We start from the raw sequence: 22,192 nt of genomic DNA, 5'->3' as shown, positions 1-22,192 counted from the left end.
TGAAAAAATAATGTTTTGTGAGTTCCCCAAAAATCTACACAGTTCTTTTATAACCATTTGAATGGACCTCATTATGCAAGGGAGTGAAATATGTTATAGGGAATCTTGGATATTTAAGTATTTTTTGATTTTTTTTTTCTGTAAGGTCTCAATCTAAAAGCTTTGTCTTTAAAATCTATAGCTTTCATTTTAAACTTTACAAATTTTCAGATTATTTATTTAATAAAATCAGTACAATCCTGGGTGATATAATCCTCTTCATGCCCTCCTTCTACTATTTTGACTAAGATAATTTGGGGCTGAAATTTCATATATACTCAAAAGAAATTATCTATAGGACCATAATACATTGATTCCAATTTAAGGGTTTTAGAGGCTCTTGTATACCACTGAAATACCACTGAAAAAATAGCTTTAAAGAAAATCACAGGGTCCATATTGTTGCTGAAGCCATGGTGTCAGATATTGACTTTATGCCTGGAGTTAATTATTAGATTTATATAAGTTCATATGGTGTGTGTCAATTTTGCTGTGTATGTGTTTGCACGTATGGGAGTTTAAAGTAATTATGTATTATCTAAGATAATAAAATATTGACATCCTTTTTTCAGGATACAAGACTCTTTTGAAAGGAATTTCAGGGAAATTCAGCAGTGGGGAACTTGTTGCAATCATGGGTCCTTCTGGAGCTGGAAAATCAACACTCATGAACATCCTGGCAGGATACAGGTAACTGAAAGGGAAAATAAGAATGCAAGGGCTTTACCCAATCTGTTGCAATTGCATACCTATTGCCATTGAGTAAATGTTAAGTTAAACAGCTATTAATTGAACCCCCTGCTGTTTTAGGTGCTATAGGACTTTAAAAAAAATTTTTTCCACTCACAACTCTTTTCTACCTGAGAATTTTTTATATAACTCCAGGTATATAGGTATATACAAAGGGTATACAAATCAAATATTTACTGATAATTTCATAATTTTAAAGCTCCTACATTCAGTTATGAGACCCTCATATCAGGTTGTGAACCACAATTTAAGAACCTAGAACTATGTAAGATATAGAGAACTAAGTCTGAATTTAGGGTGCTCATATTTGAGTTAAGGAAACAGGACCCATATAAATAAAAAATCAAATAATAATAATAAGAGATAAGTATGTGGTAAATATTACATGCCTCTAAGTGTCCTGAGTTCAGGGAAAGGTGATTTCATCATGGATTGAGAAGACTTCAAGAAGGAACATGGTGGAGGAAAAAGAACATTGGTTTTTACATCATGTTATTAGGACAAATCCTATGTCTGATACTATTTATTGTGGGAAATAATCTTGCCTATAAAATGAAGGGGTTGGAGAAAGTGATTTTTAAGGTATAATCCTAGATCCAGTTTAAAAAAAAAAAAAAAAAAAGGTTTCCTCTGGCCTTAGGTTTTGAAGAATTATTAAAATGTATGATAAGGGTTTGAGATGCATTTTGAAGATGAGAAGTAGCAATGAGAATAAAAGTAAAGAAGCATTAAAGAATAAGACAACTTAGGAGCGGCTGAGTAGTGCAGTGGACCTGAAAGTTAGAAAGACTTGAGTTGAAATGTGACCTTCAACACATAGTAGCCTTCTCACTTTGGATAAGTTATTTCACCTTTATCTCAAGTTTCCTCAACTATTGTTGTGGATCAAATGAGATAGTTTGAAAATACCTTTTCTTCCTTCCTTCTTTTCTATCCTTCCTTCCTTTCTTTACTCCTTCCTTCCTCCCTCTTTCATTCTTTCCCTTGTTCCTTTCTTCCCTTCTTCTTTCTCTCCCTCCTTCTTTCCCTCCCTGCTTCCTTCCTTCCTTCTTTCCTTTGTTCTTTTCTTCCTTCCTGGTTTTCTTCCTTTCTTCTCTCTTTCCTTCTCTCTTTCCTTTTTCCTTCCCTCCTTCCTTCCTTTCCCAAACCAATAGATGGTATATATTTTTAGAAACTGATAATTTGTGTAGCTTTTATTTGTATTTTATTTAAAAAATCAAAATCAGATAATGGAAATTTTATGCATTTTTATCCCATCAATGTTAGCCATTATTAATTATAATTGTATAGAATCAAGGAAATCAAAATCACTAATCTGAATGCAAGCACTGAATTATATTATTATATTATCTTACAACAAGTTTTCAATTAAGAATGGTAATTATTGTAAGGGTAGCTAAATGGCATAGTAACTAGAATGTCAGAACTGGAGTCAGAACTCTTTACGAACTCTTTGGTTTCCAGACTCAGTAGTGAAAATGCAGGAACATAAAGTATGTACAGTTTTACTGCCTTTGGGCCAAAACAGTTGGATCAGTTCACAATTCCATCAACAATGCATTAATGTTCTAGTTTTTGCACATCCCTTCCAACATTTATTATCTTCTCCTATTATCTTAGTCAATCTGATAGATGTGAGGTGGTACCTCAAAATAGGCAATTTTCAAAAGAAATAAGACAAACTATTAAATAGATGCAAAAATGTTTCAAATAACGATAAAAATTCAAATACAAACTATTCTGAACTTTTGAACTTCTTTAGACCTCTTCATTATGTCTTGCTTTTTCATGAAACATCATTGGGAAATCTTGTTTTCTTACAAAAGTGCATCTATCTAGTATTCACTTACCATCAGTATTTTCTGCCTCTCTGAATGAACTCTAACTATAGAAGGTAGGGCTATAAGCCCCAGCACTTCCATTTAAGAAAGGGGCTTGACACAATCTTCTGTTGCTTTTGGATTTCTCCATCATCAGTCTGTGCTAGTTATCTTCCTTCCTCACCATCCCTTCAGATTTTCAGTTTTCTTTTGAATATTATCTTTCCTTATTAGACTGAAAATTCTTTCACGATAGGGATGATCTTTTTGTAACTTAATTTTTTTTATTTCTAGCATTTAGCCCAGTGCCTGGAACACAATAAGCATATAATAAATGTTTATTGACTTAATTATATCTTAAAACATATGTAGTACAATATATTAGTGGGAGAAAAGTTGAGCAAAACTTCACAATTTCATATAACCAGCTTCTTTCTGTATGTATTATATTTATTAGGTTCATAATAAATTCTCACTTATGACATTTTTTCAGTGTATAGCATTCACAGTTCAAAATCAAAGTAAAGTTCCTAAAATTACATAACATATGGTATCCCAAAAGACATAGTGCAGTTTTAATCTACTTAAGCTTTTATATATTATATTATATAATTCCATATATATTATACATATATATTTAATTTTAAAAATATTTTAATAATGTAAGATATTAGAACTTATATAGCTTAATACTATATTATGACTTTTTGGTCACTGTTTTACTTATTATCCTATATTATAACTTGCATAGTGGTATTTACTAAATAAACAAAATAAAGTTACCTTATTATAATTAGGTATTTATTAAATATCATTTTTGATATTTATTGGACAAATATTCATAGGATCCTTGGATTATAGGTTGAAAGATGGGAAAAAAAAATTTCAAAATCATCTAACCTCCTAATTTTAAAGATAAAGATATTTTTTTAAAAGGCTTCCCTGAGGCCCAGAGATATGACTTGCCTAAAAGCTACAGAGATAGTAATTAGAAGAACCAAGGTTGTAGTCTCAGTCTTCTGGTTCCCAAATCTTTCTACTTCACTATGAACTAATGAGAAAGAAGTTAGCTTAAGTTCATTTCTTAATGTGAAGGATCCTTCGCTCTAATCAGGGGTGGGTATATTCTTTTTACTTGGCCATTTGAATATTTTTCACATTATTTGTAGGCCATACAAAGTTATCTCAAGCACTGGGAAATTGTCTTACTTAGCTTTCAGTTCACCATTGCCTATGGTTGCCTTGGCTGAGATGAAATGATTTAGTGGGCCTAATATGGCTCATAGGCCAGATGTTCTCAACACTACTCTAAGTAATGCTATGACTACAGTAAAACTATTTGTAAAGGTTTTTGAGTCATCTAGACTATCTCCTTTTTTCTATTAATGACCTAAGACTTAAAATGGTTAAGTTCATTACTCAAGGTCATACAGGGGAGAAGCAACAGTTAAAATTTGAATCTAAGTCCTCTGATTCACAATCCAAAGACAAAATAGAGATTTAATTATGTAAAAATTAAAAGCATGCCAAATAATGATAGAAACAGACTAGGAAAAGTTGGTGCAATAAATATCTCAGGAAATTCTGGCATCCATAATCTGCCATCTTCCTGAAGTTAAATGGTTAAATGATGTGATTCTTAAAAAGAAGAAATATGACATATCAATAATTATGTGAAAGGGATGCCTAATAACAAAAGAAATGAGCATTTAACTCAGGTAATGAATAGGAATGAAAATAAGAATTGTATTGGCTTCATGGAATCTCAGATCTTCCTGTTCTCTATAGAATTTAGGAAATGATACTGAATAATGCATTCCTAGTTGCCTTATTTTGAAACACAAAAGCCACTACTTCATTCCTTTTTTTAAGCTGTCAAAGCACTAATGAATCTCATGCTATTTTTTGCTTTCAGAGTTGGGCCTAAATTAAGTTCAGTAATATTCATCATATCTTCACATTGGCTTGGATATGCTGCTCCTAAGAAGTCTTTGGGTCTAACTTTGGCAAGAACATAGAATCATGAATTTCAATCATTCTCAAAAAGTGTTATAAAAACCAGAGGGTATTTACTTCATCCTCAAGGAGTACATTTAAAGGCACAGATGTACATCTGTTTAATAGATTTATCTAAAAAATCATTATGGCTGACTATCTTATAAAAAGCCATATGCTTGATTTCACTTTTCTATGCTATTCATTTTCTTTATTTAATAATATGAATGGTTTCTGAGTTGTCAGTTGTCATTTAAAACCATTTATAATTTCCTTTATATGGTGCAGCTAACAAAGAAGCTAGATATATCCTCTCATCTTCCCTTCTTCTCTAGTGTTAGGTGACAAAAAGGAAAAATGAAAGAGTTTCATCATTTTACTTTTTGGCTTACTGGTTTCTTTCCTTGTTGTAATTTTTAGAGAGACAGGAATGAAAGGGTCAGTTCTCATCAATGGACTGCCTCGGGACCTCCGCTGTTTCCGTAAAGTATCATGTTATATTATGCAAGATGATATGCTGCTTCCTCATATTACTGTGCAAGAAGCCATGATGGTAAGATTTCATAACTCTGTGATTCTTTTCCTGATATTCTCGCTGTTTTTTGGTTTTATTTTAATTATCATTGTGAGAAAATATTTATCAAGAATACAACAGTCTATGTTGTATATCAAGGCTTATAGTTTAATCATATGATCTAACCCCTTCCTTTCATAAATAAGGAAATAGGTGCAGAGCAAAAAGAGTTAACTTGCCCAAAGTCACATAGCTAATGACAGTTGGAACCTGAACTCAGGTCTCCTGATTCCTGATCTAGAGCTCTTTCTATTCTGAACCCTATCTTTGGGAATATATATGAAATCTGTCCCACTTTACATCTATACATATTAATTGATTATGACCATTTAAAAGAATGTCTATGCCATGGGAGGAGAACAAATATCAGAGTTTGCATAAGATAAATTATGGTGGTTTACTGAGATGATGAGACTAGAGCACTAGAATGTTTACTATGCCTTACAATTTGGGTTTATATTATTTACTGGGTAACCACAACAACATTTAATAGCAAATTGAACTCTATTGTCACTTGAAGATCATTTCTCACTATTCTTAACTTTTGGTGTAGAATGCTAACCCTGTAATTTGTTATTACACCAGGATTTTCTTATGCTAGAGGAATGGGTCTATAGGATATCTCTTTCAGTCTTTAGAAGACTAATATTCCCTTCTTCCTAACTAAACTTGCTTGCCCATTATCTTCATCTGTTTATGCTAATTTTCTATCAGTTTTTTTTTTTTTTTCAGACAGCTTTGAAAAAAGCTGGCTCCACAGTCATTTGTTCATCTTTTGATTTGGCAATACTCATTTGCTTTTATTTGAGTCTTCTATGAAAAGGTCTAAGATTAAGGAGTTTTTTTCCCTTTAATCTTTTTTATAATCTCTTAGATCATAGAGATTTCAAGTATATTGTCTATACTTCCTTAATAACCACTGCCTCTGACTGGACAAGTTCTTCCAAAGTACATATGTGCTTAGGTTACAATCTAAGCTTAGATGTGTACACAGCCAAAATGAAACTCATTGTCTGAACCCTCCCCTCCTCCTAACTTTCCTATTACTGTAGAGGGCAATGCCATTTTCCCAATCCCTCAGGCTCACAACCTAGGAGTGACATTGGACCCATCACTATTTTTAGTGATCCCTCCCCATATGCAATCCATTGCCATACTCTATTGATTTCACCTTTGCTGTATCTTCACCATCTCTCAAATATGCTCCTGTTTCTTCTTAGACATTGCCACCACTCTAGTACAGGAACTCATCATTTCATACCTGGACAATTGTAACAGCCTACTGGTGAGTTAACCTGTCTCAGATCTGTCTCCATCCCAATCAATCTTCCATTTTGCCATCAAAGTGGTTTTCCTAAATCACAAGACTGATCCTGTCATCCTCCTACTCAATTAATCCTAGAGAATCTCTATTGCTTCCAGGATCAGATAAGAAATATTGTATTTGGCATTCAAATCCCTTTATAACCTGGCCTTTTCTTACCTTTCCAGTCTCTTTACATCTTAACTTCACCACATACTCTTCAACATTTTTCAATATAATGACACTGGCCTTTTGGCCTCTCCACAAACAGTGGAAAGGTAGAGCTCTCAGCTGGAGACATTTTCTTTCCCCCATCCTTGAAATACACTCTTCATTCTTATTACTGACTTCCTTAGATTCCTTTAAGTTTCAATTAAAATTCCATCTTTTACAGGAAGTTTTCCCTAATCTCTCCTAATTCTAATACCTTTCCTTTACTAGTTTCTTTCTGTTTTTTCATATGTATAAACTGACTGTGTATATATTTGTTTTTAGGTTGTCCTTCCCATTAGATTGCAAGTTCCTTAGAGGCAAGAACTTTTCCTTTTTTTGGGGGGGGGGTAATTCTTAATGCTTAGGAAAGTGCCTGGCATTCTATTAATATGTTATATGAAGCTCTTCTCATCCAGGACTTGCATTTAGCTTTGTTTGATATGGTAGGCATCATCACCATATCTTACATTAAAATAGCACTTTAAAGTATGCAAAGTGTTTTGCAAATATTACCTCCTGGGTTCTTCAAAGTAACCCCATGAGGTAGGTGCTACTATTTTCCTAATTTTACAAAAAAAGAAACTGAGGCAGAAAAAGGTTGAGTAATTTTCCAAGAATCACACAGTTAGTAACTATCTAATTCATAATGTGAATTCAGAGCTTCCCAACTCAGTTCACTGCTTATCACTTTATCATCTGGCTGCCATAGTGAAAAGTTTGGATTCAGATAATATGTAATCACTCTGCCTTAGATGATTATAACCTATTTGATCCTGGACAAGCCTATTATTTTCCCTCAGTCCTAGTTCTATCTGTAAAATGAATTGATTGAACTACATGGTTTCTGAGATTCTTCCAACTTTAAATCAGATTTTTTTGAATTTTAGAGTTTAGACTTTGCAACATTCTTGCTAGTGTCAGGTATGTATTTATGCAAGTGCATATATATATATATATATATATATATATATATATGCATATATATGTGTATATATGTGTGTGTGTGTGTGTGTGTGTATTTATATTGTATATACACACATGCATACAGTATAGACTAGGAGATACTAAATGATCCTAATTCATTAAAATATAGGAATTTATTTTAGGTTTTTCTGGTATTTGTTCTTTCCCATAGCACATTATATGAAGACTCTTAAAACCCTATTCTTCAAGGAAAATTTCTCATTTTACTTGATTATAAATGTGAAGTTTATGTTCCAAATCGCTCCAAGTATTAGTCTATATTGTCTATTTGTATCTAAAGATCAATGGCAACTTGGGCATAGAATCTTCAGGTGAAATACTGACAAGAAATACTAGGCATTATGAATTTAAAAATCCATTCCATTAAATATTTATGTGATGTATATGTAAGATTTTATTGCTAAGCACAGGAGATATGAAAATCTCTGATTTTAAGAAGATAGGAAGATATACCATTTGAACAGAGAAGTATAGATAATTGAGGGAGAGAGAACATTAATAGCTAGAAGTTAACAGTGAAATTATTTATTTTTCTATTATACTTATGATCCAGGTATGCAGTATGTTTATATTATTATATGTATGCATTATATCATAGATTGACCATGTCACTTACAATATAGATTCTCTTTAGTCTTTCAGAACTCAGAGCTACAGTTCTTGATTGAATCAAATGCATTACGAAGTATCTGAAAGTCAAAAAGTTTTGATTCCCAGAGCTATTAATGACTTTTTCTTGTAACTTTATTTGCATTGGTTAGGATCTTTTATAATCATTTGAAACTATGATATATTCTGTCTTCTTTTAAGATAAGTATAAAATAATCTTACCTTTGATACTGACATTTTTTTTTCCTCCAGAAACTTTAACCCACATCTTGTTTGATCATAGCAAGTGAGGAAACTAAAGTTCACTCAAAGGAGTTAGTCAATAGGCATTAAATGCCTATTATGTGCCAGGCACTGTCCTAAACACTGAGAACACAAAAAGAAGCAAAATACAGGCCTTGCCTTCAAGTAAATCCCAACCTAATTGGGGAGACACCAATCAAACAAATACATATAACCAAATTGTACAGGATAAATAGGAAATGATTAAAAGAGGCAAGGCTGTAGAATTAAGAGAAGTTGGGAAAGACATCCTGTAGGACCCAACTTCTTAAACTATGGTTCACAACTCCATATGAGGTCTCATAACTGAATATGAAGGTCACAAAATTATTATTTATTAGCAATAAATGTTTGGTTTGTATATCTATTCTACACACCTTTATAGCCAAAGTCATATAAAAATTTCTTGGGCAAAAAGAGGTTTCAAGTGGGAAAAGTTTTAAGAAGCTCTGGATAAAAGATCGGGTTTTAGTTGGGATTTAAAGAAATTCAGGAAAGCTAAGAGATGAAAATGAGCATGGAAATGAGCTAGCCAGTGAAAATACACAGAACTGAGAAATGGGGGGAAGGTCTTCTTCATAGAAAAACAAGGAGGTCATTGTCATTGGATCAAGCAGCATATGATGAGGAGTAAGGTATTAAAAAAACTATAAACATGGAAGTAAGGGATTATGAAGGATTTTCAACACCAAATAGGATTTTATATTTGATCCTGGATGCTCTAGAGAACCACTGGAGTTTACTTAAAATGGGGAGTTAAATAGATCTATGTTTTAACAAAATCACTGACTTTCATGAACTGATTCTGAGTGAAATAAGCAGAACTAGGAGAACATTATATACAGTATTGGTAAGATTGTGTAATGATCAACTGTCTTTTCTGAAGAATGCAGTGATTCAAGATAATTCCAATAGATTTGGGATGGAAAATGCCATCCTTATCCAGAGAGAACTATGGAGACTGAATGTGGATTGAAGCATAGTATTTTCACTTTTTTGTTTGTTTGCTTTTTCTTTCTCATGATATTCTCCCTTTTGGTATGATTTTTCTTATACAAAATGATGAATATTGAAGTAAGAAAATAAAGAAAATCACTTTGATGGCTGAATATATTAGAGTAGAAAGAGATTTGAAACAAACATACCTATATAATGATCCAAGAATGAGATGTTGTTGAGGTTCTTCATTAAATTTGTGGTAGTGTCAGAGGAGAGAAGGGGTTGTATTGAAGTTATTAAAAAGTAAAATTTATAAGCATTGGCAGATTGGGTATAAGGGGGTAGTAGAAGTCAAGGATAATTTTCAGATTATTATTACACCTAAAGGCCAAAAAAGATGGTTTTACTCTATACAAGAATAAGGAATTTCTAAAAGGAAAGGGTTTGGGAAAGATATAATGAGTTTTGGACATTCTGAGTTTAAGATATCTATTAAGCATCCAATTTGAGATGCTTTAAAGATAGTTGGAGTTGTGAAATTGGAGGTCAACAGAGAAATTGGGGCAGTAAAATAGATAAGAGACTTATCAGCAAACAAGAAGTAACTAAATCTAATCTCCAAGATCTACAAGTTAAGTAGTATGTAGAGAGAGAGAGATGAAAAGACCTCAAGCCAGAGGGACACTTACAATAAGAAGGCATAATCTAGAAATGAATCCTGCAAAGAAGACTGAGCTGAGGTGGTCAGATAGGTGGGAGGAAAATGAGGAAAGAGTGGAATCTCAAAAACCTGGAGAGGAAGGCATTTCAAGGAGGAGAATGATCAACACTGTCAAAGGTTGCAGAAAGATCAGAAGAATGAGGATCAAAATTTAAATAGCTTGTCAAGATCACATAAAGTAGTGGCAGACCTGAGAATAGAAGTCAGGTTTCCTACATGCTAATACATTCTTGGATTTAGAAATATTATATTTAAAGTTTCTGAAAAATTAAGACAATTTAAATAAGTTATCTGGAAATGTGATATTTATTTCTGTTCTATAACAAACTTTTTTTTATTAATTTTTATAATTATAACATTTTTTTGACAGTACATATGCATAGGTAATTTTTTTTTTTTTACAACATTATCCCTTGTACTCCCTTCTGTTCCGAATTTTTCCCCTCCTTCCCTCCACCCCTTCCCCTAGATGGCAGGCATTCCCATACATATTAAATATCTTATAGTATATCTTAGGTACAATATATATGTGCAGAACTGAATTTTGTTGTTGTTGTTGCAAAGGAAGAAAGGTAAAAATAATCTGCGAAGAAAAACAAAACAAAAAAGCTCACAGTTTACACTCATTTCCCAGTGTTCCTTTTCTGAATGTAGCTGATTCTGTCCATCATTGATCAATTGGAATTGGATTAGCTCTTCTCTATGTATAACAAACTTTTTATTCTAATAAGGAAACTGGGACATTAGATAAATATTTAGATGAAAAAAGCAAACTTCCTGAAGTTTTCTTTTCAAAATTCTTTCCATACAACAAAAGCAGTTGAGTTGATCTGAGAAATAGCACAAGATGCCCTTTAAATTGTGTAGGAACCTTTCATGGGACCTTTTGTTTGCTTTGGTTTTGTTATTTAAAATTTGGTTCTTCCAGACACAACTTCCTTCTACATAACCTTCTCTGGGTCGTTTTTTGTCCTGTTTCAGGTTTCTGCTCATCTAAAACTTCAAGAGAAGGATGAAGGCAGAAAGGAGATGGTATGTATAAGTCTTAGAAATGAATGTTATTAATACTTTAAATCAAATTAGGCCATGTGTTAGTATGGCTAATGCCTTGTTATAGCCCAGTACTCATAGTTCCTTGGACCTAAAGAAGACAGAACAATGTCTGGAGAGTATTTGTGAATAATTCTCCCTTTCCCAGTTATTAAAATTGAACTTATGATATGATTTACATAGCACCAAATGATGCTATTTAGGCCTTAGATAATGGAAGACACCAACTGTAGGGGTTTGGTCATGTGAAAAATTCACAATAGCCATTCTCTTTGACAAAAGGAAGGTTTATTTAGGAGAAGAGGTTCCAGACAAAATAGAGAGAAAGAGCATACAGCAAGAATGATAAATATGAAATAGAATAGGAGATCACATAGCAAGAAAAAGTAATGATGGAAAAGACAAGTTCCCTAATAGAATTTACAATGAGCCAGGAGAAAGGAAATATCTCATGAGGTTGGAGTGTACCCTTAGTTGGCTAAAGGGGATTTAACACCCTAAAAGAGTTAGTTATAAGGAAGAGAAGTGGGATCTGAGAGGAGAGATGCTGTAAAACATTTAGTGGTATTTGTAGAGATGCCACATGGCAAAGGGAAAGGGGAAGGGGAAAAACAGCATGAGACAGAGTGTTCAGGTGGACTGACCCAAAAGAGATTCAGCAAAGATGGCATGGGTCATAAACTGATTTATGGGTAATCTCAGGAACATGACTGGATTTTCTAATAAGATATAGGTGGGCTACCTATGACCTTTCCAGAGGATGGGCCTCAAAGGTTTGACATAACTTGGATTTCTGACTGGATAACCTCCACAGAGGGTGGGACCATGGAGCTCAGCTGATCTCTATCAGATCCTTTTCCCCATTTGCTCCAGGGAACAATTTCATCAGTGCTCCATCTGCAATCTCCAGAACCTCATCAATTAGGTATCTCTGAGGGTTTGGAATTTAGTTTGATTGAAGAAGATGAAGTGAATTACTTTTATTTGGTCTTTTTGAATGTGGTTCTATTCAGGAATTCCTCTTCTTACTAGGCAAGATTTTCCCTTTAGCATTTAATTTTCTCTACTCCTAATTAGTTTGTATACATTTTACATTTCCTTTTTTGTGTGTAATTTCTCCCTCCAACCCCCAATATAATGGAAAAGGATTATTTATTTTTGTCTTTGAATCCTCAGTATCTAGCAGAGTAGGTCACCTAGCAGATGCTTAGTAAATGTTACTTCAGTAAATACAAAATAAATTTAAAATCTTTTTAATTATTTGAGAAGGTAGTATGGATAGGAAGCTGATATGAAAAGATCTGAGTTCAAGTCTTGGCTTTGGAATACTGGCATTGGAATCCCAAGCAAGTTTTTTGGTTTGTTTGTTTTTTAGACAACTCTCTAAGATTAAACATTGCAGAGAAAACATTGAGCTATATTGGTAGAGGAAGTTTTTTCATTTGAAAGTTATTCATGCCAGTGAAATCACAAATCTATTCTCTTTCCCTATCCTTTATTTTAAATTAGGGTGTCCTGTTGATAAAGGTTTAATAATTAATATTAAATAATTTCAATGTTTCTATAAATGCTATTCTAAAGCTGTGTTTGTTACTTTATATATACAATATATTTTCATCTCTCAGGAAGGTGAAAATTTTACATAAGGAATCATCCATTCCTCATGAAGATAATCTAATAAAATAATTAGATACAAACAAATTACTCTAAGATAGTTATTTGATAAATTCTTTCCCAGATGAACCTAGTGAAGAGAAGCTAATTATTTAACTCATCTACAACCAATAAATTATGGAAAGAGAAAGTAGAAACGAAGAAGCTTTATTAGCATTTTCACAGGGACAAGTCTTAGCAATAAGAATCAGCATCTGACTTGTTGGCATTCCTTTTCCTATTTTGTCCTATATTAGTGAAATATAGCTTAGAAATGTTCTCTGCATTCTATAAATGAAAAAACATTTTGTGCCAACTAACCCTGAATAATTAAGAAACCTAAAATAGTAATATTCTTTCTTGTGAGTTCTGTTTTCCATTAACCCATCTCCTAGTTAATTGAACTCGAACAGTAGTACTTGGAATGCTCAGCTGGCAAGGACTTACATTAATAGGAACAATGATAAAATATTATACACTACCAGAGTCTTGTTAAAGTTGCCTATGGCAGCTTATCTAGATGTGATCCTTTGCAGATAAAAATGAGAGGTGACATGTCTTCTTGTAAACTCCATTTCAATTCAATTCAGCAAGCATGTTTTAAGTGCCTACTGTAAGCCAGACATCTAATTAAGTATTGATCATACAAAGACAAGATAGTTCTGCCATTAAGGAGTTTATATTCTGTTATGTATATACAAAGTAATTTCCAGGAGGAAGGACACAATTCCAATATGGAGGATAGTTTGTTAACAATACAATAGGGGACACAGAGATAGCAGCAGGAAGGTAGGTGAAAATAGAATGGGGATATTTAGTTTATGGGACTAACATGTATGATTATTAAGAGAGTAAGCAGTGGTGTTTTTAAATGGTTTGGCTCCTGTTTTTAGTTTTGTCACTTTTTTAGAAATAGCTCTGCATGAGTAATCAAATTAGAGACACTGATCCAAAACAAAAAGTGTGTACAATTCACAAGTGTGCATCAGTGTTGATGTGGAGAGTGAGAAGATTCTGCAGCTGTTTTGGGGGAGTTTTAAATACTTTACCTGTATTATAAGAAAGTTAACTTGAAAGTTCTGAAATAGAGAGGGCTATGTGGCCTTTGTATTTAAAATAACTTGAGTAACTTAATCGTGCTTCCCATGTTTTGACTTTAGCAAATATTATAGTTTGAATGTGGTAATGGCACTTATATTTTTGAATTAATCTTCTAGGTGAAGGAGATTCTGACAGCATTAGGTCTGTTGTCCTGTGCTAACACAAGAACAGGAAGTCTTTCTGGAGGCCAGAGAAAGCGCCTTGCCATTGCCTTGGAATTGGTGAACAATCCACCAGTCATGTTCTTTGATGAACCTACTAGGTGAGTTAGAAAAATCTGTTGTAACTAAGACATTTTTTCATGAAAGACAACAAAAATAATACTAAAGTTAAATTATGAGTTTACTTTGCTATATAACATTACTACATCTATGAATTTATTAATATTCAAAGTATTCCTTATATCAGTCTTTTCTAAGTTAATTTTAAGGGAAGGACAAAGAAAGAAATAAGCATTTATATAGTACCTACCTTGTGCTAAATGCTGCATAAATATCTTGTTTGATCCTCACAACAATCTTCTAAGTTCTTATCTATCTTACAGTTCAGAAAGCTGAGGCAGATGGAGGTTAAGTGATCTGTCCAGGGTCACACAATTACAAAATGTATGAGAATGCATTTGAACTCAGGTCTTCCTGACTCCAGATCCAATGGTTTTCGCATTGTGCTAAGCAAATCATAACTGTGAACAGAAGCCAGCATAAGTCCAAAGTACAGTTGCCACAAGGATTTCTGCTTTATATTTCCCTGTTTAATGTGATTATAAATGACTTGGCTAAAGGTATATGGATATATGCTTAGCCCATTTACAGTTGTTATGAAGCTGGGAGGGAAAGCTAATATGCTAGGGGATATAATCTGAATCTAAAAAGATCTTAAAAGACTAGAGCTCTGGCTGAGCATGATGGGAGAAATTAAATAGATTGTATTTGGGTTCAAAAAAATGAACCTCATAAATACAACATGGAAGAAGCATAGTGGGTCATCCAAGTCATTTGTTTGACAAAGCAAAGGAAACCATAGTTAGATAGCTTTCTCAAATAATTTGGTTTTGAAGGGGAGGAAAGATATAGGATATCTACAGAGAATCATAGTAATCTTTTCTTGAGGTGAGTTGGTTTTTAGCTATCAAGGAAGAGAATAATAAATAGTGAAAATTCAAAGATAAGGAGAATAGGAACGATAGAAGGATCATGGAGAAGATGGGCAGAAACTAAAGTTGAACATAAAACAGGCCAATATTTGCCTTTTTTGTGTCATGAACCACTTTGGCAGCCTACTGAAATCTGTAGCCCCCTGCTCAGAATAATATTTTTGAATGTATGAAATAAAATGCATATGATTACCAAATAAAACAGTTATATTGAAATGCAGTTATCCAAAAATTGTTTGTTTTTAATTCATAGACTGATTTGAAAAGATAGGCCTTGACAAGGAAAAGGGCCAACTTTTTATTGCAAAAAAAATGAAAGTGGAAATAATTGTCTGAATGATGTAAAGTGGGAAAAAGAGGGAGCTCTCAGAAAATGGTATAATTTTTTAAATTAAAGTACAAGATGATCGCTCTTATAGTCATCTCTTTCTTGAAATCTTTTCAGATTCTAATATGTCTCTTTGGTAAACACATACATCTCACTTTCCTTGTATTATTCTGCTACTGGAATAGATAAGATTGTGATTATAGTTAAATAGAATGTGGGCTCAGCAAAGAGTTGTATGGGAAAGGACTGGGAGAGATGAAAAAGGTTAGAAAGTCTCTATGGAGATTGGGATAGTGAATTAATTAGGGAGAAATGGAATAATTCTCATTCTCATTTAAATTAGAGAACATAAATTTGTGGTAGACCCAATAAGCATGGGTTAATTATTTACTCCACCTTCATTCCACAGCTGAATAGGTACAAAGGAGATAAATGCTAAGATTAATTCAAGATTCAGATTGGTAAAACGGGAATAGTGACAGGACAAGAGGTAAGGGATTTGAAAGTGGAGGACACTATATTTGGTTCACTAATGGATTCAAAATGGGAAAGGAGAGCCAGAGGTCATAATACAGGGTTCTGGATTATAAAATGAAATGTTAAAATGTTATGATCAGATAAAAATTTTGGACTTCATAAGCATGGGAATAGAATACTTATGAGTATTGACAAAATCAAAGATATCTGTGTGTAGCTGAATAGAATACTTACAAGTATTGACAAAATCAAAGATATCTCTGTATAGTAGAATTGAAGAGTCTTTAGAATTAAGCAGATTGAAGAACTGATATGCTAGAGTATTTAAGGAAGCATCAAATATGTATGTTGAAATCCCTTTGTATAAGACCAAAGTTGGAGAGAGGGCTCTAAGCCAGTCATGAGAAAAGGAGAATATCCTCATTATAAATAGATGCATGTCACTAATATCTGGATTAGATGATAAACATGAACAGTATAGTCTTCAAAAGAGAAGTAGCTGAATGAAGATAGCAGAGAAGCATCTAGAAGAGACATTGGGGAACAAAGAGTATTCTAATAATCCCACTACAACCAGTAAGCTGGGGTATGACAAAGTACAATTGTCTTGGAAAGAGTATTGAGAGAAATAATGTCTTCAGAAAGGCACCATGTCTTAATGAGTGCCAGGAAATAGAAGGAATGAGAAAGGTTTAAAATGAAAAGAAATTTCTTCACTGAACCAGTTAGAGAGATTTGCAATGGGATGTTAGGGTAAGCTTGCTTTGAGATGAATAGGAGTAAAGGATAAGGCAATTAGGGATGTACATCTCAGCAACTGAAGTGGGAAGAGCATGAGGTAGTGGGAGATAGAAGTGGGTTAATCTTTTGGGAATGAGTCCAGGTAAAGTAAAAAAGATTGAAAAGAAATCTATTGTGGGATAATTAAACTGTCCTTCCACAAGGCCCAATACCATGGCAGGTGATGATATGTCTTATGAAACCCCAGGAAATCCACCAAACAGCAGGATAGAATAAGAATAGATATGGGAACATATATGGAATTAGAAATTCTAGACATACACGAGAAAAGATTCTAGAGACCCAAGAATCCAGGGGCATGTGGCAGGCCTTATTCAAGGGTGGACTACCTGGTTCTACCAACTTGAGAAAGTCCTAGGATAGGGAAGCCAGGATAGGTCTTATATACTGGATTATAAACTATATAAGTTTATTGATACCACTCTTTCCCTGTCACTACAGAACTGAAACTAGATATCAAAATCATGATGTTTGGAAAGTAGGAAATAATTGATGGTCTGAGGATTGAATTGAAAAAATGGCTTCCTAAGTATTTCTTATCTCCAGCAGCAAATACACTTTTTAATGTTATGATCCTTTGTCATCAAATGCTTCTAATGAACTCTTATCTGCATATAGTCCACTGCTAAAATTTAAAACATGTATATTAACCTCACATACTTACTACAACAGGAAAAATATTTATAATGTGTTTTTGAAGGCCTTCCTGGAAAGTTATTAAAGCACCTTCCCATAGTGGGATTGTTTGAAATTATCTCCATCTTGATTAGGCTCGTGTTTCTGAATTATCAGATATTTTGCCAAAAAAGATATCAGAAGGAGAGTATAGAATATGTCAATATTCCTAAAACAAGGCACAAAATGGTTCTTGTAATACATTATCACTTGAGGCCGTGACCTTCCTACAGCAGAAAAATGGAAGAATTTGTCTCTCAAAATTTAGCTCAGTCTTCTGCTTTTCTGACTACTGATAGATATCCATATGTTTCTTAATCTTTTTCTTCTTTTCTTTCAGTGGTTTGGACAGTGCCTCCTGTTTCCAAGTTGTCTCATTGATGAAAGCTTTGGCACAGGGAGGCCGATCGATTATCTGTACAATCCATCAACCCAGTGCTAAACTATTTGAGCTATTTGATCAGGTATATTTCATTTTACCCAATAGATATATTCCCTGAAATTGCATTCACATTTATTACCTTTTTTATTGATATATCAGATGGTACATTGTCTTCATATTTGTTCATAACCATAGTTTTAATTTTATCTCTATCAATTCATTTTTTAAAGACAGAATACCTTGACAAATATTTGTTTGAGTTGGATCAAATTGAGCCAATAAATAAAATGGTATGGAGTGAAATTGTTGTCTTTTCATATCCTTTGACCATTTATCAATTGGGAAATGACTTGTATTGTTATAAATTTGACTCTTCTTTCTATATATTTTAGAAATGATTCTTTTTCAGAAACACTGGATGTTAAATTTTGTGTCCTAACTTTCTGCTTACCTCCTAATCTTGGTTGTATTGCTTTTGTTAGAAAACCTTTTTAATTTAATGTAATAAAAAGTATTTGTTTTGCATTTCATATATTATCTAGTTCCTCTTTGGTCATAAATTTCTCCCTTTTTTCAAATATCTGATAAGTAAATTGTTCCTAGCTCTCCTATACCTACATCACGTAGGTCACTTTTTGCCTTCTTTTGGTATGAGATGTAGATCTATGGCAAGTTTCTGACATACTATTTTCCAGTGAAACAGTTTCATATTGCTACTTCAAAAGAGAAATATGAAGCTATATTAAAGTGATCAAAATCCAGTCCACCTGCTGCCTCTTCTTGTTTGGAGCATTTAAGTTGGAGTTTAAGTTTAAGTTAAGTTCTTGTTTGGAGTTTAAGGTTTTGCTAATACTTTTTATGGAAAATTAAAAGTCCATGTAAAGATGAGCATTTGTACAAAAAAGAGCTTTCAAACCCTCATTACATAAAGAAAAGGAGCATTGTACCACAAGTCCTTCTCTTTTCTCTCATATTATTTCTTTTTTTTTTTTTTTTTTTTCTTTCAGCTTTATGTCCTCAGCCAAGGACAATGTGTATACCGGGGAAGAGTTTCAAATCTAGTACCTTACTTGAGAGATTTAGGTCTAAACTGTCCAACTTACCACAACCCAGCAGATTTTGGTAAGTGTGAAAATTAATCCTCTCTTTTGCTCATTTTTATTCTTAACCAGTAGGAAGAAAAAGAACAAGAATAGCTTCTACTTTTTCGAGTCTTTGTACTTTTATCTGAAGCTTCTGCATCTGAAAGGAGTGATTTTCTTATCCTTGAAGCTTTGCCCTACCTAGCTATAAAAACTCTTTTGATGGAGTAGAAGGGATGGGAGCAATAAGCTTGGAGCTATGGTACTTTTGGAAGAAGTGAAGAGCTCTCTCTTTCCTGCTTAATGACTTTGTTTCATAAATCCCTAGAAACTACTGCTCCCAGAGATCTGGTGCCTCAGTGCCCCTTTTTACTTGACCAAAGCTCAATAATTTAAATGAAAAGAGATTTCTTTAAAAATGAAAAGTTAGATAAAGTATACTTTTAATCCCTTTATTGATCTAACAAGATAATTTGAGAGGTTTTTTGCTTTTTTTTTTTTTTTTTTTTGCTTTTTTTTTTAAGGGCAATAACTTTAATCCTCAAAAAATAAGTTTGCTAAAAGGTTATCCCTCTATTCTTAACTTGGAATATTCAGTGTTGTTGGTTTTTTATATATCAAGTGAAGAAGCAACTGGTATTAGTAATTACTTGTCAAAAATAATTAGTTTACATCTTTATTAAAGTGTTCTCTCAACAAGCCCAAGGCCACTAGTGATCAATCCAAGCTTCTTTTTATGAGATGGCTAAAGACTTTTCTGAGTCCATTGTCTTGATAGTAATATTAAGTTACTAGAGAGTCTGTTCCTTACAAGAAGTCTAATGCAGATTTTCCTGATGTTGCTTAATGTAGACAGCAGTTAGAAAATTATTTTCCAAGTGATTTTGCATAATAAAAGGATTCACATAAAGAAGAGTCTGAAATTGGGAAAAGTCAAAGAATGACAGAAGTAAAAAACAAAAAGACAAAGAGAGATTTAGGAGGTCAGATAAGACAAAAAAAAAAAAGACATAATTTTAGAAATATTACAATAGCCAAAATAAATAGAGCAAAAAAATTATGGAACAAGTATATTGTTTTTGTTTAGTTTCAGTGGTGTCTGATTCTTTGTGTACCACTTTTTTTCACTTTTTTATTATTTTATTTTTTTCCAATTACATGTAAAAGCATTTTTTATATTTTTTAAACTTTGAGTTCCAATTGTTTCCTGTCTGTCTTCTCTCACCTCCCCCCTCATTGGAAAGGCAAACATTTTGATACAGGTTATACATGTGCAATCATGCAAAACATATTTTCATATTAGTCATATTGTGATCATTGTGAGTATAGCTAAGTTATTCACAATTGATTACCTTACAATATTTTTACTATGTTTCCCTGGACCTTCACATTAGTTCTTGTGTCTTTCCAGGTTTACAGAAAGCATCCTGCTCATCATTTTTTATTGCAAAGTGTACTCCATCACAATCATATACCATAACTTATTCAACAATTTTCCAATTTAGAGATACTTCCTCAATTTCCAATTCTTTGCCAGACATAAAAAGAGCTGCTATAAATATTTTTGTACATTTATGTCCCTTTCTTTTTAAAATCTTTTTGAGACACAAAACTAGTAGTGGTATTGTTGGGTCAAAGATTATATATATATAGTTTTATAATCCTTTAGGCACAGTTCCAAATTGCTCTCCAGAATGTTTGGATCAATTCATATTCCATCAGCAATGTATTAGTGTCCCAATTTTCTCATATTTCCTCCAATATTTGTCATTTTCTTTTTCTGTCCTGATTAGCCAATATTATCAGTATGAATTGGTGCCTAAGAGTTACTTTAGTTTTATTTCTCTAATCAATAGTGATTTAGAACATTTTTTTCATGTGACTAAAGAGAGATTTGGTTTTTCCATCTGCAAACTTCTTGTTCACATCCTTTGCCCATTTATCAATTGGGGAATGACTTGTATTCATACAAATTTGCTTCAGATGTCTTTATATTTGAGAAATTATGCCTTTATTGGAGAAATTTGCTGTAATTCTCCCCCTATCCCAGTTTTCTGTTGGCATTGGTTTTGTATATATAAGCCCTGCTTAATTTAATGTTATCAAAATTATCCATTTTATCTTTTCATATGATAAAATAAAGATAGAAAGTATTAGGAAATGCTATGCTATGTAGTAAAGGAGAAAGAGGTTCCACATTCAACAAAGAAGGACCCAAACTTGTGTAGGATAGATTTATAGTATTATAAATCAGCAGCTTTGTTGTTTCCTGTGATCTAGGGAAAAGAGTATTTTCTTTGCACCTTAGACTATGTCCTCAGCAAGAAGTAACTTTAGAAGCAACCAGCAACTGTGTGTTTCTGACCCTAGGAACAGGCCCAATTCTCAGATCTAGCCCTTATCTTAACTTATAGCAGAATAACTAGGGCAAAAAGATCAGACTGAAAGGATGTATGCAGTTCTGTCACTCTGAATTAGCAGACCTTTCCAGCTGGTTAGAAATAGTTGAGTCCATTAGCAATCTGCTGGAATTCCAAATAAAAACAATCCCATAGGTTTTTTGCTCATATCTAAACTGAGGTCAGGAACTTGCAGAGCTCAGATGAGGAGAACAGAGAGAAGACTTTGTTCTGGGTCAGACCACTTTGGAGCACTGAATGCTTAGAAGTTCACAGCCTAAACTGTCTATCCCTCAAGTCTTGAAATAATTTAACACTCACCAATTCAAGGAAGTAGGAGCAGGACCTTCACCCCAGAAGTATTCAGAATTGAATCTGAAAATCAAGTCCAAAGTCTGTAAGTAGGATGGAAACAGCAACAAGTCTATAAGTAGGAATGAAAAACAACAGCAGTAAAAGAATCCTAACAACAATAACAACAACAAACCTATTATAGTGACTGGGATGTTCAAGACACACATCTAAAAGAAGAAAATGCTTCCAAAACATTTATAAGCAAAGCATCAAAGAAATACATAGCCTGGCACAAATTCAATTAGAATTCTTGGAAAAGATAAAATAAGACTTAAAAATAATTTTAATAGTTTTTATTTACCAAATATATGCACGGGTAATTTTACAACATTGACAATTGCCAGACCTTTTATTCTAATTTTTCCCTTCCTTCCCCCCACCCAGAAGGCAGATTGACCAATACATGTTCAATATGTTAAAATATAAATTAAATACAATATATGTATACTTGACCAAACAGTTTTGCTGTACAAAAAGAATCGGACTTAAAATAGTGTACAATTAGCCT

At 33.1% G+C, this 22,192-nt stretch overlaps 1 protein-coding gene across 3 annotated transcripts in view; it reads left to right on the top strand.

The window, feature by feature from the left end:
- The window catches only part of ABCG1 (ATP binding cassette subfamily G member 1), a 111,893-nt gene that overhangs the window by 58,376 nt on the left and 31,325 nt on the right, over positions 1-22,192 (top strand). For all 3 annotated transcript variants that reach the window (XM_074300570.1, XM_074300571.1, XM_074300572.1), the window contains 6 exons: positions 612-729; positions 5,025-5,157; positions 11,211-11,261; positions 14,150-14,295; positions 17,808-17,931; positions 18,857-18,971. In XM_074300570.1, the coding sequence (XP_074156671.1) occupies positions 612-729; positions 5,025-5,157; positions 11,211-11,261; positions 14,150-14,295; positions 17,808-17,931; positions 18,857-18,971 (687 nt within the window). The remainder of the gene's footprint in view (positions 1-611; positions 730-5,024; positions 5,158-11,210; positions 11,262-14,149; positions 14,296-17,807; positions 17,932-18,856; positions 18,972-22,192) is intronic.

This window comes from Sminthopsis crassicaudata, chromosome 3 (assembly GCF_048593235.1).
Source record: "Sminthopsis crassicaudata isolate SCR6 chromosome 3, ASM4859323v1, whole genome shotgun sequence".
In the NCBI taxonomy this organism is placed as follows: domain Eukaryota; kingdom Metazoa; phylum Chordata; class Mammalia; order Dasyuromorphia; family Dasyuridae; genus Sminthopsis; species Sminthopsis crassicaudata.
Note: the sequence above shows the minus strand (reverse complement) of the source record. Positions and strands in the feature narration are given on the sequence as shown.